The sequence below is a fragment of the Neltuma alba genome, unplaced genomic scaffold (genome assembly GCF_004799145.2).
Source record: "Neltuma alba isolate B1F8T4 unplaced genomic scaffold, ASM479914v2 tig00002629_pilon, whole genome shotgun sequence".
Classification (NCBI taxonomy): domain Eukaryota; kingdom Viridiplantae; phylum Streptophyta; class Magnoliopsida; order Fabales; family Fabaceae; genus Neltuma; species Neltuma alba.
Window position 1 is genome coordinate 25,138 of NW_021632943.1, and position 18,809 is coordinate 43,946.

Sequence of the window (18,809 nt, forward strand, 5' to 3'; positions counted from 1 at the left end):
ATTATTCTCTCCTTTTTATAAATAGGATCAGAGGAATATTTGTTTCCTTTGTCCTTGCACAACAAACTCATTAGTAAAGCCAACCAACACCACTAATTGGATTCTAAGCAAGTATCCGCCAAATCCAATTTATTGGAATTGCTCCCACATAACTAACATGAATGAACAATCCAATGCATGGCATCAATTTTTGATGTAAAGATTTTAGCAGGTCATATTATTTTATAATCATGAACAATGCAGCTTAAAAATAAATAAACTTGATTGTGGGACAAGAACAAAGGTTAAGATAGGAAAACAAATATGACACGACAATCTTCTTTAATTTAGTATACACACGCATATATGTGTATATAAAACCATACGTATGTGTATGTGTTAAAATAACATAAGTAGATAATCACAAAAGTCTAAAATTAATTAACTTTTGCGAAGTGTGGTATATTAAATTATCAAAGAAATGTATCCATCAATTTAGAAAGCAAAATGTCGCAGGATATTAAGATACGCCAATAAGAGATGATAGGTGCCTGTATCATAAGAATGGGAAATTAAAAAAAAAAAAACTTTGATACCCATACATATAATAATCCTATTGAAATAGCATATTAAAAACGGCGCTCACAAAAATAAGCCCAACTGATAAAAATACAATAACCTTATTAGCAGACAATCTTTAAATATTTTTAGAAGCATTTTTTATAGTACTAGACCTAAGAAATGTGTTAATTAATCTTTGTCAAATAATAACTTTTTCTACTTGTTTTATTTACCTGTTCAAGAACATGATCTTGCAAATATAACAAAAATGACCCAAAAACCTGGTTTTTACGGTTTAGTCACGAATTTCTTCCCTCCAAAGGAGCATTGACCTATATTTTTGTCGTATTGCAAGATAAAGCCTTGATTCGCGAGGGGTTTCCCCTGTTCGTTTTGTCCGATGTGTTGAGCCCAAGATAATATCAGATCGCACTAGAATTCGGCCCACATATAAATGATTCAGAGCGAGCGAGCGAGCCTCTGATCGGCTTCCGCAGTGGGGTGAGGCCGGAGAAAATGATCGTTTGTGTTGCCGTCGTTGGTCACCAGGTATGCCTCTATACTTCCTCGTCCTCAAATTTCACGCAGCATTCTTCACTTTTATTATAAGCTTTATTTTTTTTCTGCACAAGATCACAAATCTCGCTTGTTTTTCTTTTCCGACGATGAGCAGAACAACCCGCTGTATATTCAGAGCTTCACTGAAGCCGACGATGCTCTCAAGCTCCATCATATCGTCCACTGCTCCCTTGATGTGGTTGACGAGCGAGGTCCGTTAGTGAGGAATAATTTATATTTGGCTGATTATGCTTGATTTTACTAACCAGGCTTAGATTCGAGAATTTGGGTTTCTGGAAATTACTTGAGATGGGATACCTCATAAAGAGTCTGGCTATGAAGTTTCGTTCTTGATCCAATATAGGAATGGCTGGGATTTGTGGATCATCTGATTCGGAGATCTCGCCAATTTCTTTAAGCTTTATTGTTGTTGCCATGTGCACTTTCCTTTAAGCTTTGAGGTTTAGATCACACGTATGAGAATTACGATTCGGTAGTTGCTCTAAATTTGCATATCACTTTTCCGTTGCTATGCCTTATGGCACTGAATGTGTTATCTTGTCAGTGAACAATCCCAAGAAGACTGGACCGATGCTGAATGAGACGTTCCTGGGTCTGCTCTATCCTACTGATAACTATAGGGTGTGAGTGCATTTGTTGTCTATTCTATCTTGAATGGCCTTGAATCCACAAAACAATACAAATTTGTGGTTTTTCATAATTATTATTTCATTATGCAACCCGCAGCTATGGTTATCTGACTAATACAAAGGTGAAGTTTATCTTGGTCACAACAGATCTGGATGTCAGAGATGCAGATGTAAGAAATGTGAGTGCAAATAAAATTCGATGACTTTCTTTCTTTCCTAAGCTGCGATTCCACAGTAACTGTGTAGTATTCTTCATATTCTCGTTTTCTTGACATTGGAAAGGAATGTACTAGTGAGGTATGCCCTTAACTATGCTGTACTGAGGATGTAGACACCTCAGGTTTTTGTTACTCAAAAAAGTTGAGTGTTTCTTGGAATAAATCTTGATAGGCCTTTACTGGACTAAATGTTATACTTTGACCGCCGCGTTTTCTATGGCTAAATTTTCTCACCTTACCCCTTCTCTCCTAAGAAAAGAAAGAAGAAACATGGAGGCCATTAGGATGGGACGAAATTGAAGGGATAGAATCCTATCCCATGGACCAACCAAAGTACTGTGTTCTTAGGGTTGATTGTTGGATGTCTTGTGCCTAATTTAATTTTTCTCCTCTATCTTATATATAATACCAATTAAATTTTACAGAATGGGGCACTTGTTATAGCGGAAAAGTAAAGTTTTTCTTTATCTGCTGTGTTGCCTGGCATGAGCAATAGACGATGACGTTATCTTTCAATTATTGCCGTTCAATTTGTATATTCAGATTTACCATGGTTTAATAACGAACACAGTTTATTAATAGGTAGTCATGTTTTAATTTGCTTTAGTTTAAGTGTAAGATTGAGCCATGAGTGCAATATTGGCTTGCATCAAATCAAAGTGCACGTGATTGAGTAATTCTTGATGGGACTTGTTGCTTGAATTTTCAAATATCAATGTTAGTTGCACAGATGTTTCATCTAGGCATGTGAACCTTTTGTGTTTCCCTGAGGTCATTTTCTTCAATGATGAAATGCTACTGTTATTTTACTCGTTAGTTATATGGAGATGCTTTTGATGATTCAATTGTAGGTTTTATTAATAATTTGAATCCAACCAATATACTTTCCTGCCGAATGCTGATGAACTAGTTAAGATTTGTTGAAAACTTTTGTTCTTTGTATTGGCTACTAATTATCAGTTTGTCTTCGCAGTTTTTCAGGAAATTCCATGCTGCATATGTAGATGCGGTTTCAAACCCATTCCATGTGCCAGATAAAAAGATCACCTCTAGAACTTTTGCAGAAAGGGTGAGCACAATTGTCAAGTCATTTGGATTAAGTTCCACCGGCTGAGCCTAGATAAATGTTGATATTTCTCATACAACGCTCTTTCTTCTCCCCAAGAAAAGGTGTCTTTTTGCCTCATAATTTCTGTTCCTTAGGAGTTACTCTCTGGTAAAATTGCTTATCAAATGTGGATGTCTGTGAACATTTGAAACAACACCCCTTGTATCAGCATTCAATATATAAATTCCAAATCTTCAAAACTCCACATGCAATTTGCCTAATGGATAATTTGAACAATCCCATTTATCTTCCATTTGGCTTCCATTGGGGGTCCTTCCAAATATGGATATCTTTCGTGCTCACCCCAAATTCAAATATTTGTTGTTTATCTTAAGGCTCTCAAGGGTATTCTAATTAAGTTAAAGTGAAGAGAATCACGACTTGGGAAAATAGAGTAATCGATTTGAGCTCACAGGAAACCTTGGAGCCCGATCGTGCTCCAAAGGTTGTGTTTAACCTAAACAAACACTTGCCTTTTGTAGTACGTAACGAAGTTACTCGAACAACGAAACAAGCCGTCAAAATGACGTCAATTCATCGAGGAAGAACTGTCGGGACTAAAGCATGTTGAGGAGGATTGTTTTTAATAATCGTTGAGTCATAGGATATTTTTAACAGTAAGAAATTTGTTGAGGCAGACCAAAAAAGTAACAGTTTATGCGTGAGAGCAATGCGCACATTTTCTGCTGTGCTCTCATCAAGGCTTACCAAAAATCGTTGCCATGACTAAATTCTGCATACGGAAATTAGCTGATAAGATCATAGAGTGCTCACATAAATCAAGTCTCTGTAAATGAGAAAGCTTCAAAAATCAGACGACAGGTTTTATCGGGCAGCCAGTGGAAAACCCCTTTTCCAGGGTCAAGTAAGGATGGAAAAGGAAGGGCCTCCAAGGCTGTTCAGCTCCAAGCAAATGCGAAGAAATATAAATAAGTAACCTTATTGTTTAAACAAAACAAATGAAGCTACTGGCCTCGTTGAACACTCACTGGACCTAAATATCATTTGCTTTTATCACTATTACATTTGCTATCCTATCTTGCTTGACTTTGATGAACTGTTGGGGATCATGATTCAGCTCACTACTGCAGAATCCCCAGCGTTAATGCATCATACCGAGACTACCACACATCTCTACTCAACACCCTGTCAAAGTTGCTGAGGAACTCGAGCTACAATGTTGAGCAGAATCATAAGAGAACCTTCTCTTTTCCCATGCATTCCTGTTCACGCATCAGGCGTATCAAGGCTTTTATTAGCACCACAAATACCATAACCAGATCTTGGGGCGTTAGAAGCGCTAGAATGAGTTATTCCACCCTGCCCATATCGTCAAAAGGAGGCATTGGGTTTCTTGATCTGGATTGCTTGAATGCTTCTGTTTTAGCACAAGAACCGGGCATGGCCTGCCTGTTCTGATTAAAATCTGAGGGTGGTGACCTGAATGCGCCTCTTGCTTCAGGTCCTCTGCTATTCAAAACAGAATTGTCCCGTGATATCGTTTGTTGGAAACTGATTCTTGGATCAGCTCTTTTGTACCTATTCTCTATCACAACTGAAGGCTGTTGTGCCGTAGATGGAAAATTATTCATACGAGAATCCGGTCGTTTGTATCTGTTCTCAGTCACAGCAGGATGGTCTTGTGAGGTAGATGGGGAATTATTTCGTTTGTATCTATTCTCAGTCATCGTTGGCTGCTCTTGTGTGATAGACGGTTGATTATTTCGTCTGTACCTATTCTCAACCATAGCAGGAGGCTCTAAATTACGTTTTGATGGTGAGCCTTCTTTGTGTACAGCATTTGTTCCAGTATCAGCCGAGTTAGCCCTGTCCAGATCACGATTAAAATTAAATACTTCATTGAAATTATCATCGCAAACAAATATGGAACAAGCAATATTCTTCATAATTTTATCTGACCTGTCCATCACAAGTGACACATGCTTATAACCATCAGAAAGCACTTCTTCCTCTGTCTCAAACCCTGATTCAGCAGGACTTTCATTCGGATCTTCATCAACGTCGCTAGCCTCTTGAGCCTCAACAGAGTTATTCATCGCATCTTGCAACTTTTTCCCACGGGCACCACCTTTCTTTGGTAGCCCAAATTTGATATGCCTGACAATCACATAAGCTTCTTTTTTCCCCAGATGCGGTCCACTTTCCACGACAGACACATCTTCTAACTGAAAAGAACTGCTTAAGTATAGAATGGAATGATGGACAAAGATAGGAAAATAACATAAAAGAGACAACTTATAGACAAAATTTAGACAGGAAATCAAGGAATCAAGCAGGTGACAGTCATACCAAAGCAGAAAAGCGCGATAATATTCCTTCAACGTCCTGATCTCCAGCTCCTCCTAATGCCCTGCACTGCTTGCATAACCAAGAATGAGTGAAAGGCCAACAAACATATCAAAATATTTTATAATGCAATGAATGCATGCAAACATGTTGTTATGGCCAAAATTTTCTCAAGACATCTTTTCTTCTTTTCTTATCATGTATGCATGTTGCAGACCCAGAACATGATGTAAGCATGGATGCATCAGTTCATTTAATGAATTGCCATCATAAATTATATATAGATGACTACCATAATTTACATCAAATGACCTATGAGCGTTTAATGATTAGCAATTCAGATGCACGCACGAACCTCACTTCAGAAACATTCTAAAATCACTTCATAATTGCTCCACAGGTATTGTAGAAACACCATCTAAGAACAACCTACTCTTTTTTTTGGGCCAATATGAACACCCTAAACGAAAACCAATTAAATATCAAATGTAGAGGGGAGAAAAATTACCTTCACCCGGTAACCCTTCTCCATTAATTTTCTAACCATATCTGCTTTCATCTTCAGGTCTTTTAGTTCCTGAGGACATAAGATAAAAATGTCAAAACAGGAAATTTACTTCTCAAGTTCAGTAGGTAACAAAGAAACGCAACATATAATGACACGGGAAAAAAAGATGTAGTGAGGGAAGAAAGGAATATAGAAAATGAACTTACTGCTTTGGCAGAAAAGCGTATTTCCTTGCCAGGCCCTTTTCTCAAACTCAACTCTGACTGCATGTGATAGATATCATATTAAAACAAAGTTGCGTATAGACACACAGGCACATATATACAAACACATATACATGTGGACTATCTTTTTAAATTAAAGAAAATATGCAAAGGCTCATTTTCCAGCCACTTGATAGTTGGCCTGTTCTGCTATAAAGGATTTTATTTGTCAACCATCACAGCTTTACAAATATTTGATGCACATAAATTATTCTATCAACTAATATGAAAAGGTTATAAACTTCATGGTCCATTTATTTTTGCTCCACCCCATAAGGGCATATATTTAAGTCCTGCCAATGATCTCGTTGGCAAAAAATCTATAAGCACCTCTGTCCTCTATAACTGCTCTTTGACCAATTAGGCCTACCTTAACCCTGATGAAATCTCAAAAGCCCACTCACTTGTTCCTTTTTTTGTCCAAAATAAAAAAACTAACAAAAGATAGTAAGATAAAATACATTGAAATATTAACTAATTTCCTCCTATGCTTATTCAAAATCCTATATTCTATCTTTATCTATAATTTCTACTGGCAAACAACAGCAAAACTGAACCTTGCTTTTAGCCCGCTCCTTTTCCCTTTCTTGTTGTTTGTACTTTTCCTTGTGGTAGTCCATAATTTTGCAGACAGGCGGTTTTCCATTTTTCTGAACCTGTACAACATTATCAAAATTATAGAGGCCCGGGTGACTATGAGAACAGATCTAATACTTAAAATTTACAAATGCCAGTAGAACCATTCTCATGTGCTGAATCTAAAACAAAAATTATTTGCGGGCATAGGGGTGAGGTGGCCACTATATGACCCAAACATAAGAGATACTTCTTTTTATTGAAAGAAAATAAAGCTTCTTATTTTTGTTGCAAGTGACAATTTTTCGCCATATGAAATTAGACAAAGTCTCTCTACCCCGTCTTAAGATTGAAGATTCACAGTCTACGCATCATACAAACCTTTAAAAGTCCCACAAATATCAACAAATCCTTCAGCAAGCTATAATATTTTATTCATTAATTATTTCAACTGAGCACTTCTGTTTAAATGTTGGAACTCTCAGATAACATGGCAAAAGACCTGAAAAAACTTTACCTCCACCAAATCAAGCTTGAGCCGCCTAGCGCGTTGTAATGCTTCAAGCCTAGAAACTATTGAATGTTCTGCATGAATATATAAATTTAATGGGAAATTCAGAGTTCAAACAAAACCAACTTACACATATACAAGCTCCCAAATATGCAAGTACTGATCTTTCCATTGAAGCTAGTACAATGCGGCATATGTCTACACTGTGTTCCATACATTTATCATTTATTATATGCAAAAGACTACAAATCTCCATAAATCCTTAGGCAGTCTTATTCAACTTCCTAAGCATGCTCCATACCATATTTTCGTTAATCCTAGTCACATTTGTTTAATAGGAAGTAAGAGAAAACAACTGTTTGTAAACGCAAATATGGCTGGTAACTTCATGGTCTAGCAAATTTTTAGAAAAACAACCCACAGTTTTAGGACACTAGCCCTTTCAATATAAGATGACTGATCTAAGTATATGGGTGCACTTGCACTCCCTTCCTCCAAATCAGTAATTAAAAGCCAATACAACCTTCCCCTGATAAGTTGATATTTGATTACCAATTGAATTGTAATCATTCTTACTGAAGGTATTAATTATTAGACTGAAAAGAGCCATGCCATGCCCACAACCACGACAACAACATTATTTTTTTAAAAAAAAAAAAAACAGTTTACATTAGCGAATATCAGGAGTATATTTACCATCATCAACTACAAGCCTGATAAACTGCGCAGTAATTTCTTCATTTATTCGCGGCTCACTGTTGTCCATCTTCGTCTTCGACTGAAAACCAAGAATGCACCATCAACCCATAACATCACGGAGAACCATCGAAACCATACATGGTCATCAAAACATCATGCACTGTTATACACAACCTGAAAATCCGTTGCACTGCCTTACTGGATAAAGAACACATAACCAATTCCGCTAGAACAAACAAATGCATGCCTCAACATTGAAAATTTTACGCTAAGATACCATCACTCATCATACTTCACAACAAACACACCACCCCACTTTTAGTCACCATGAAAGCAAAAAGTTTAACATTTTCAACCACTAAAGTTAAAACTTACCTGAGCAGGGGCAGCGAAAAACCTTGCGTTATTATAAACATCAGTGGATCTACTTCGAAAAATCCAGCTTGGTCTCTCAGAAACGCGGGTATTCCGATGCGTGATGGAATTCAATAAAGATGCGCTGGGGAGTTGAATGTAACATCTTCGAAATTGGGTGGACAAGATTTTCAACTTAGATTGCCCGATTCGGCACCAATACGCCATTACTTATGTGCAGTAAAAGAGACCTGGAAACTAATAAACCACTATCATGACACTATTCGTTTGGCAGAGAGGTCGATCCTTTAGCCCAGAGGAAAGTTAGTTTTTCAAACAGCGACTCAGAGCGGCTTTAACAGTTACATACAGCCTTACCAGCTACCCTTGCGCCCGAACTGGAAATTGCTCCCGCGCGCAGGGAAGGGACGACCGGACGAGGAGTGGGGTTACGCGGCCTAGAACCAACGGGGCAGAAGTCATGGAAGCTAGAAAGCGGAAACTGGTGGCGGGGCCATGCTTTACACTCGAAGTTAAATGGCCCTGAGTCGAGGTGGGCCTACAATTAATAGTCCAGAAGTCAGGCCCAAGATTCGGATTAAAATTCTTTTGTTCGCATATCCCGATCTTTTAATTGATATCTTATCATCATAATCCAAAGATAATAAGGGCCTAATATGCCATGTTCGAATCCCCTAAGGAAAAGTGTCTACATTTAGTATCTAATAGTGTCTCAAATAAGATTATCTTTAATAAAAAGATACCTATGTTTTAGCAACAACAAAAAAATAGGAAGGAAAATAATTTTTATAAGAAGAATTTGAGTTGATTTGCAGCCGAAGAAAAAATTCCAAAATTATAGATATGAATTATTTTGCATTTTTAAACAAAATTTAAAAACACAATCAAGTATATCATAATAAGATAAAAGGGATTGGTGATATTCATTTAGTAAATTCTTTAAATTTTTGGAATTAGGTTGTGTGTTTAAGGTCATGTTTGGTTTGATATGCATTATTTAGATTTCTAAGGAATTAATACTTCACTCAAATTAATATTAATTGATAGATTTTATTTTTTTGTTTTTAATTATTAAGGTATTTGACTTTGGAATATTTATAATCAAATAGAAATTATAGACTACCTCTAATTCTTAATATAAGGGTCAGTCTGACATTCAATTTGATCTTAAATATAAGATCTCAATCTTTGTCTCATATATTTATTCATTTCTTTTAAGGTAATCCGTGCAGTAGTTACATGTGTTAAAAGTTTAATCAAATGATAATTTTATTTAATCCACATGATTAGTAAGGACATTTTAAAAAAAATAATATATATTTATTACAAATAACTGATTTAATTACTTTTTTAAACTAATTAAATTAATTAATTAGTTTTTATATTAATAATAAGAAGTAGAAGTATAGTTCAGTGCATGACTGCATCCCCCCGGGGGGCAGCATCCATGACTGCATTGTTGTATCTAATATGCAATGCGTGAGCGTACATTTCTAGTTTAGTAAACGAATTGAAATTTATTAATATATTTTTGAGACACAACACAATATTATTTATTGGCAACAGAGCTTAATCTCCCTGATATGCGAGATAAGGGGTATAATTTTCCAATTAAATTTTGTTTTGTACACTCTATTATATTACTTCCGATCCTTAATATAAGATCTTGTTTGAATTTTATTTTAGTTCTAAATATAAGACTCCAATCAATTTTGTCTATCATATTTATACATTTTTTTCTCAAAGTAGCCCTTCTAACAATGATAGTTCTAGTCAATACACTTAATTAGCAAGGATATTTTAGAAAATACAACACCTATTTAGGACAAATAACTAACTCAACTTACTTCCTTAATCTCCTCAAATTAGTTAACTAGCTCTTATAATTAGGACCGGATATAGTATTATAAATATGCATAATAGAAGCCACCCGAACATTTTGTAGCTTGCTAATTTTTTTATTATTCTTAATAAACCTCCCGTGAAAAAACATATTAGATTGTGAATAAAGAGACTTTAAGTACCTGTTTGGATCATAATAGAAATTTTCTATAAACACATTTTACATAAGTAAAGATAAAATTCCTTTCACATACTTGTTTCGTATTCTGTAAATCAATATTAGAAAATTATTTATAAACTACTTAAAAACCATTCTGAATCTTTCTATGCGCAACTTGTAATGTCTCAAATCTGAAGTCCCATCATGTGTTTAGTTTTGCATTATTATAATTAGAGGACCTGGCCATCACATGGATTGGGGGTCCAAAACCCAGCTTTCGATGGGGAATTTGAACGATGATACAGAAATTCCAATTTAGTGGTCAACGACTCATCGCAGCTTCACTGCAAGCCAGATAATTCTCTGATATTTCATATCCACCAATATTTTGGAACCTTCAGGAACCCCAAAAAAAAAAAAAAAAACCATTTTTAGGCTCAGATCATTCAGGCCTTGCAAACCGGTCAAGCTTAATTATTTTTTTAATCTTCCATGATGTCGAGGGAATCAGTACTTAGTCATAGAGACATATATTTATTTGGGTACAATTTCCATTTTATATTCTAAGTCTTAATTAGATTCTTATCTCATAACACGTAACAATTTAGAAGATTTTTTTATACCAAAAAAAAAAATCAAAGTGAGTTGGATTTTGGAGTCAGGATATATCTTTAGATACAGAGAATGTTCACAGAACTTCAAACAATTAAACTGCAATATTTTGAATTCGTGGATTGGGTTTGTGGCTGTGAACGTTTTGAGGAAAGATTTATTTATAATGGACCAAAATAACAAGTTAGAAATAAAATCAAAACAAATTACGCAGTGTTTGCTCGATATTGACTAATAATATAATCCCTTACGTAAAGACAGAATGAATTATTAGGTTTAAATACATATCAAGCGGACATGCTTCTCCTGGGGAAGGCTTTCTCGTGGGAAATTGTTATTATAAGAGACTGCTGAACTTCCAGAAGCTATTTTGGCCAGGAAAGAGGCAAAGAACATTCGTTTTCCTGATATTTGTTTGACCACACACAAAGCCAAACGTGGGATTCATTAAGCCAATATCGAATTGACTTTGACAAGCTACAGTTACGGTTGATCTTATCATCAACCAATCAACGAATTAACCAAGATATGCATCATCTGGGGACGGTGTCTGGTGCATGTTTGGCATTAAGTTTATGGCTCAACCAAACTGAGGTCCTACACTTAAAAATAAAAAAGTCTTAACCCAAAATAATGTTTAGAATGACTCCTGAGCAGAATGATTCCTTATCTCAAAAATAACTCTAAAGCTGAAATAACTTTTTTGTGACTTTTAATTTCTTTTTAGATTATACTGCCTCTGGTCCTTAATATAAGAATTAGCTGATTAATTTGAGCAGATTAAAAAAATTAGTTGTATAAGTATTTATAATAAATAAGTGTTATATTTCTTAAAATACTCTTATTAATTATGTGTATTAGTTAGAGTTATCATTTGATGAAACATTTAATATATGCAACTGTTATAAGAACGATCTTTAAAAATAAATAAATATAAAAGATAAAATAAATTGATATTTTATATTTAAAATTAAATTAAATATTAAATTAACTCTAAAGAATGGAAAAAGCGTTGAAAAGTCAGATTTATAGGGTTAAAATCTAAAAACAAAGTTAAAAGTCATAAGGAGAATGTTAACCTCGTAGTTTGCGTGCGCTGTGTACGTATATAAAGTCGATAAAGCAGTTGGTATTCGGTATTGAAGTGACAGGGCTCAAGGAAATTGCCTCCCTTAACTGACCAAAGACTGATTGGAAGTTCGGAACTTGCACGTGTGGGGCCGGGGAATCCATTGTATTAAAATAATTGATGCTTTCTACTCAAAAAAAATAATTGATGCTAAATTATCGGCAAAATATAAATAAATAAATTGATGCTAAATTAAGTGCCCCACGAGACGAACTAGATTATAATATGGCTGAGGCAGAGCAAGCCAAGTTGACAAATTCTTGTGCTGACTGATCATCTCAAAGAAAAAGATCCACACAATCAACTTAACCTGCAAGCATTTGAATATAATATAGCGTTGAAAAAAAGAAAAAGAAAATCACTTGTAACTTAATGAAGTTATGAAGAGATCTCGCACAATTTTAATATTCAGGAAGTTCTATTTCAATGCAAAATGAACACAATATTAATGGGGTGTTTGGAAGCGCCTTCACAGAACGAAACAAATTCTTTTATATATTTACTTGTAAAAATATTTTTAAAATTATAATTTTGATTCCATTCAAACACCGTTTAAACCAAGAATTGGAACATAGAAAATCTCATCATATTTTTTCATACACAGGCACAAACTAAATTTCCCGTTCGGGTGAGGGAAATCAGAACTGCTATAGATTTGTTGAGTTGATAATTATTGCCAGCTTCCTCTAGTAATCTGGGGCATATGAGGAGCCACCTGTGTTATCGGGTATCAACGGGCTAGAGGCCAGAATTTAGAATATTTATGATTTGCTTTTCCGGGGTGTTTGGATAAAAATCAAACCATAGTCTTAAAAGTACTTTTACGATCTATGAAGTAAATATATGGAGAAATTTGTCTCGTTTTAACGAAAAAGTGTTCTTGAGAAGCACTTTTCAATGTTGTCAAATACCTCCTAAAAGTATAAGAATGAGTGAAAAAGGAAATAAGTTAATAAAACTTAATAAAATATTTAATTAATAATCAACAAGAATTACAAAGAGTAAATCAACGTCAATATTCAATTCGATATGAAATATGAAATGTTTAATAAGTTATAAATAGCACGGTTCATCTCAATGTCTGCACGATATGCATAAGAATTTGCCTATTAATGTAGATTATCAGATTTTGCCGAGAACTAATAATCCAATAAAATTTGGTCCTAGGCTTTTTGCCCCCACTAAGGCGCCAACAGTCGGTCTTGAACTCATCTTACGCCTTGAGTTCAATTATTATTATTATTATTATTATTATTATTATTATTGATATTGATTTATGTTCATTGGCTTTATCAGCAGCAAGGAAGAGCTTGCCCAAATTATTTATACCCCTGTACTAATTATAAAATCTCATTTGTATTTTATAAACAAAATTTTATAATTAGGATCACAGGTAGTATTATTTTAATAAAAATGTTGAAGCTTTCCAAAAAATTTATTTTAATAAAAATTAGGGTTAATATAAATTTTAGTCCTTCAAATTTGCCTTTACTTTGATTTTAGTCCCTAAAGTATTAAATAATAGGTTTTGGTCCTTTAAATTTTTTATTTAAAATATTAGTCCCTCTAATTTAATAAAGATCTGAATCATTTTGACTATTGAGAGATCAAAACTTATAGTTTGAAACTTAAAAGATTAAAATTAAAATGAGAGCAAAATTGAGAGAGCAACGATCATATGAACCATAAAAACTAAAAAAAAAAATCTCTTACTTTTATTTTTAATCAAAGATTATATTAACACTAAAAATTTAAAAAAAAGTCCCTTTCTTTATATTTTTGTAGTAAAACCATAAATTCCACGTGTTCTCATGTGAACCCTATTTCACGGAAAGCAAAGCCCATAATATTACGGAACCCCTTATCGTCGTCTAAAGAGAAGTTGATTGACTCTCATCTTCTCGTCACTCTCTCTAGCATGGTGGTGTGGAGCCCAGTGCTGAACCTCTGCTTTGCTGTCTTCAACCTCTCCCTCGTTGCTGTTTTATGGGCCTGTGTGCGTTGAGAAGAGAGAAAAGAAAAGGCGAGATTTTCTCTTGGTCGAATCCTTCACAACACTTCTACCTTTTAAATGCATCCATGCACCCAATACTAGCTCAGATTGAGCGAGGACCAAATTAACTATAATCCCACTTCTATTCTTTCCTCCTTTATATCCATGGATCCGCAGATCTAATGATTTCATTCACGCTTGACTTTCTCCTTCTTTCCATTTCATTTTCTTCTTCAGCCGGGGTATTCGATATCTCACCATCTAATATCTATAGTCAATTTGTCTAGTCTTGGTATGATCTCTCTCCATAATTTTTACTTCCTGCTCGACCAAAGTAGTAATTGGCGTCAATTATTGGCTCTTGTTGAGATTAGGGTGACTTGGGGATTCTGCTCTTCAATGTGAATGTGAATGTGAATACTCATGTTTAAAAAGCTAACAGAGTTTCATCCAAAAGAAAAAAAAAGCCGACTCTGAGAACAAGCGGGTTTGACCTTTTCTTTTGCGATTGTTGTTTTTTACTTAATTAATTTTTGCTGTGTTGATTGCTTCGTCCTTAGGGTTTGCTTCATGCTCAAAATTTTTGTTCTAACACGAAAGAGGTTGAGTATTTATGGGTTCAGGGAAGCTGTTACCTGCTCCTGAGTGTGATTTGTTGCGTTAAATCCTAATTAGCCCTTGTTAAGGGCTTTTCTGCTTTATGACTGGGTATGTGAATCTTAGTTGACTTTTTCCCCTTAATTCATTGTTGACAGTGAACCGATCTTGTGGTGAGTAGTTCAGGACTTTTGTAATCGAAACTGATAATTCTTGCGGTGAGGAAGTTTTGGGAACGTTGATAGATGAGGAAATTCTGGACGGCTGTTTGGTGAGATGAGGGATGTTATCACAGTTAATGAACCTTCTACAGGCCTGCTTGTGGCCACGTTCCGATCAAAATGCACGTACATGTTCAGATGCTGGAGGTCGACAAGATGGATTGTTGTGGTACAGAGACTCGGGGCAGCACTTGAGCGGTGACTTTTCAATGGCCGTGGTCCAAGCCAATAACTTGCTGGAGGATCAGAGCCAGATTGAATCGGGCAGTTTGAGCACCAGTGAATCTGGTCCTTATGGTACCTTTGTTGGTGTTTATGATGGACATGGAGGCCCTGAGACATCACGGTTTGTTAATGATAACCTCTTTCACCATCTTAAGAGTAAGTGACATCTAGAGGACTGAATTCGTAAAGCTTCTACTTTTGTTATGGTCTACAATTGTCACTTTACTGTATTTCCTGCTGCCTTCCTTTTCAAATCTTTTCGTTGCTATAATCTGTTATTGCTTTTGACTGGACATGGTACATAGAGAGGATACCGTCTGATAAATATGATATGTCCAGGGGAAGAGAAGCAATCGTCTAGTCCATTTCTGTGTTTTAATCTAGATCTTGTTGAGTTACAATGTTTCTAGAACAGAAGTTGTCTATTCTGCTGCTTGAGACAAAAGCTTTGTTGCTTCAGCGGAACCAAGTTGTTGTCTATTTTGAGCCTTTTTAATGGAACAGAAAATTATGTTTTCTGTGCTTGTTTTGATTTCTGTTTAGCAGTTGACCAGTGAAACCACCAAAGTGGTGTCAATAAGTGATCAATTGTTTTTTCCTTTTCATTACTTAATTTGTTTTTCTGAACCAGTCTAACCAATAAAGCATGGGTGAGGATCTTGTTTCTGGGTGGTGGCAGTGAGTATTTTTCACTGTAGTTTATTTTATGTTTCCATCATTCTATCACTTATAAAATTAAGTAAACCTGAAAGTATGAAAAGCGAGTGGTGTGCACTGACTTGATGCTGTGGGAATGGTGTATCATACTTGAGGAGTTTATGTAGCAGTAGTTTGTGGATTCGGCTTATGGTGACTGTTCTTCCATATGTTTGTTGATAAAAAATCATCTTGCTCTACTTTTAATTGCAGGGTTTGCTGCGGAGCAGCAATCAATGTCAGTTGATGTAATTCGCAAGGCACTTCAAGCTACAGAAGAGGGATTTATGTCTCTTGTTGCCAGACAGTGGCCAATGAAACCACAAATCGCAGCTGTTGGGTCATGCTGTCTAGTTGGTGTTATTTGTAATGGAACCCTTTATGTAGCTAATCTTGGTGATTCAAGAGCTGTTTTGGGAAGAGTGGTCAAGGCAACTGGGGACGTACTAGCTTTGCAACTGTCAACGGAGCACAATGTGGGGATAGAGTCTGTAAGACAGGAGCTGCATTCTTTGCACCCTGATGACAAACAGATTGTTGTTTTGAAGCATAATGTATGGCGTGTGAAGGGCCTTATACAAGTAAGTCATTTGTAGCTCATAATAATAGTTTTCTTGTGTCTAGAGCTAATCAAGTACCTGCTTTTGCTGCATGATGTACAATTGTACATTTAGATACACATTAGAGTGGCAGCTCAAGACTACATTCTTGAAGTTATGTGAGCAGAAATACTAGTATTACCTGACCTAATGTAATTTTTTTAATTGAAATTAATACTAATATATATGTCTTCAGGGCCTTTTGTTTTCTGGTTCCCAAAGCCATATATTAGCACATTGATAAAATATAAAATATAAAATATAATATTAGAAAAATAAGTTAAAATGCATTTGGGAGAGTGGGGATTTAAAATAATTTCCCACTAATTCCTCTCATTCTTCTTAACGGAAAAAAGTAATACGATTTAACCTGCTGCCTAGTAAAGTATATTTGGAAAAGAACTTGATTTATGTAAGTTAAACCCCTATATTGAGATGCTTTAGATGGTGTTATTTGAAATTTTGTTATTAATTCTTTTGCGTCTTTCATTCATTTTGTTTTTTTCCCCTGGACTTAAATCATGTCCAATCCTTGCCATGGTCCTTACAGATGATCTAAAGTCTTTAAACTTTGCAGGTTTCAAGATCTATTGGTGACGTTTATTTGAAAAAGGCCGAGTTCAATAGAGAACCTCTATATGCTAAGTTTCGACTTCGGGAGCCATTCAAGAGGCCAATACTGAGTTCAGAACCATCAATATCAGTGACCCAATTGCAGCCACATGATCAATTTATTATATTTGCATCTGATGGGCTCTGGGAGCACCTTAGCAATCAAGATGCAGTTGATATAGTTAAAAATAATCCTCATAGGGTAAGAATCACATTTCAATCTGCGCCAGATTTAATAGTTGAATCATGGTCATGCGATGCTGCAGACCTGACTAGGTTCCCCGCCCCCAAAATGGTTGGTGTTGATTGTTCCGTTATCGTGATCTGTTGCATGTTTCACAACTTGTATTTTGCCTATGGGGAGAATTTGTGGGGGAGATTATTTTAGCATAAACCATCGATGTTGCAAGTTAGAGCACATTCAATGAGATGAGGGCAAATGCATATTCATCATGAAGTTGCCTGTCTTTAGGGAAGGAAATTGAATGGTCGTTCCCTTTACTTGTCCGGAAATATTTTTGGTGTGCCCACCTATACATTGTTTGAGCATGTTACATTTGCAACGGATAGAAGCTGTCAAAGTTGTTAATCTGCCTCAAGTGGAAACAGAATTTTATTAAGTAGTGGATTCGTACCCACCATGTATTCCATTAAGCAAATACTTAGACACTGTCTCTGAATGCAGAGACGGATTCTGGATGACAAATGCCATAGTGAAGGGGAGTTCATTTTGGCAGATACAGAGGGAAATCTCTTGAGATCTAATGGTCTTGCCATATTTAGGCTCGAAAGTTTTATTCTTTGATTCTACCTGAAAAAGTTGTATCCAATGATCTTCATGAAGAAATCCTATTGAGTTATTGTTATTGTCATTTGACATCATACATTACTGATATGCTGATATTAATTGATTTCTAATCCGATTGACAGTCCTTATATGTATATTTTTGAAACTTGATATGAGCTGCTGATGCATGGCAGGCAGAAAACATGGCACAAAATGGATTAATGCTTAATCTGCTATCTCTCTTTCTGCTATCCTCTTTCAGGGAAGTGCGAGGAGGCTGGTGAAAGCTGCCCTTCAAGAAGCAGCAAAGAAGAGAGAAATGAGATATTCAGACCTAAAGAAGATTGATCGTGGGGTTCGTCGACATTTCCATGATGATATAACTGTGATTGTTGTGTTCCTGGATTCGAATATCCTGAGTAAGGCAAGCTTTGTGAGGTTCAATAGTATATCTGTTAGAGGTGGTGGCATCAACTTGCCTCCTAACACACTGGCACCTTGTATGACACCAGCAGAGACTGGTGGTACCTGATTTAAGTTGTATCATACCTTTCTATGTTGTATCATTCTCTTGTGTGAATACCAGGCGTCTTCAAATAGCAATGAGAGAGTCCGGTCAAAAAAAAAAAAAAAAGCAATGAGAGAGGAGCAGAACTTTAATTCTTTAAAGCTTGGTTTGGATAGGGAGAAAAATGGGAGGAAAAAAAGGAGAAGAGAATACTACGAGAAAAACTTTCAAAAATAGTATAAAAATTTACTATTTTTGAAAATTTTCCTCTTCATATTTTTTTTTAAAATAATCCAAACCAGTAGTAAATGCGAAATCGTAACTTACTAGAATAGCACTCCTCCGGGAGTAATACTTATGTTACCCCTTCTTCCAACATACTAAAAGAACAATGGGGATCTTCCCATGACCATGATATAAGTTGTGTTTGTGCCAAGCTTATTCTCTTCACGATTTCCTTTTCTTTGAGCTATTGTCTGTTTTGCGGGAAACAGCTCGAGAATTATTTTTTTAAT

At 35.6% G+C, this 18,809-nt stretch overlaps 3 protein-coding genes across 3 annotated transcripts; 2 read left to right on the top strand and 1 right to left on the bottom strand.

The window, feature by feature from the left end:
- Window positions 1-985: 985 nt before the first annotated feature.
- Window positions 986-3,335, top strand: LOC114734322 (trafficking protein particle complex subunit 2-like protein). The gene is made up of 5 exons (XM_028921940.1): window positions 986-1,089; window positions 1,214-1,310; window positions 1,664-1,742; window positions 1,846-1,927; window positions 2,940-3,335. Exons 1-5 carry the CDS (start codon window positions 1,057-1,059, stop codon window positions 3,078-3,080), a joined length of 432 nt encoding a protein of 143 aa, XP_028777773.1. The 5' UTR covers window positions 986-1,056; the 3' UTR covers window positions 3,081-3,335.
- A 477-nt stretch (window positions 3,336-3,812) lies between these two features.
- On the bottom strand, window positions 3,813-8,755 carry LOC114734313 (translation initiation factor IF3-1, mitochondrial-like). Its single transcript, XM_028921931.1, has 9 exons — window positions 8,314-8,755; window positions 7,936-8,017; window positions 7,246-7,313; window positions 6,710-6,808; window positions 6,096-6,152; window positions 5,890-5,958; window positions 5,385-5,450; window positions 4,995-5,260; window positions 3,813-4,901 (listed from the first exon to the last, which is right to left on the bottom strand). Exons 1-9 carry the CDS (start codon window positions 8,518-8,520, stop codon window positions 4,385-4,387), a joined length of 1,431 nt encoding a protein of 476 aa, XP_028777764.1. The 5' UTR covers window positions 8,521-8,755; the 3' UTR covers window positions 3,813-4,384.
- A 5,207-nt stretch (window positions 8,756-13,962) lies between these two features.
- Window positions 13,963-18,389, top strand: LOC114734335 (probable protein phosphatase 2C 79). Its single transcript, XM_028921965.1, has 5 exons — window positions 13,963-14,341; window positions 14,805-15,248; window positions 16,002-16,369; window positions 16,965-17,201; window positions 18,049-18,389. The coding sequence occupies exons 2-5, from the start codon at window positions 14,930-14,932 to the stop codon at window positions 18,316-18,318; spliced, it is 1,194 nt and encodes a 397-aa protein (XP_028777798.1). The 5' UTR covers window positions 13,963-14,341; window positions 14,805-14,929; the 3' UTR covers window positions 18,319-18,389.
- Window positions 18,390-18,809: the final 420 nt, after the last annotated feature.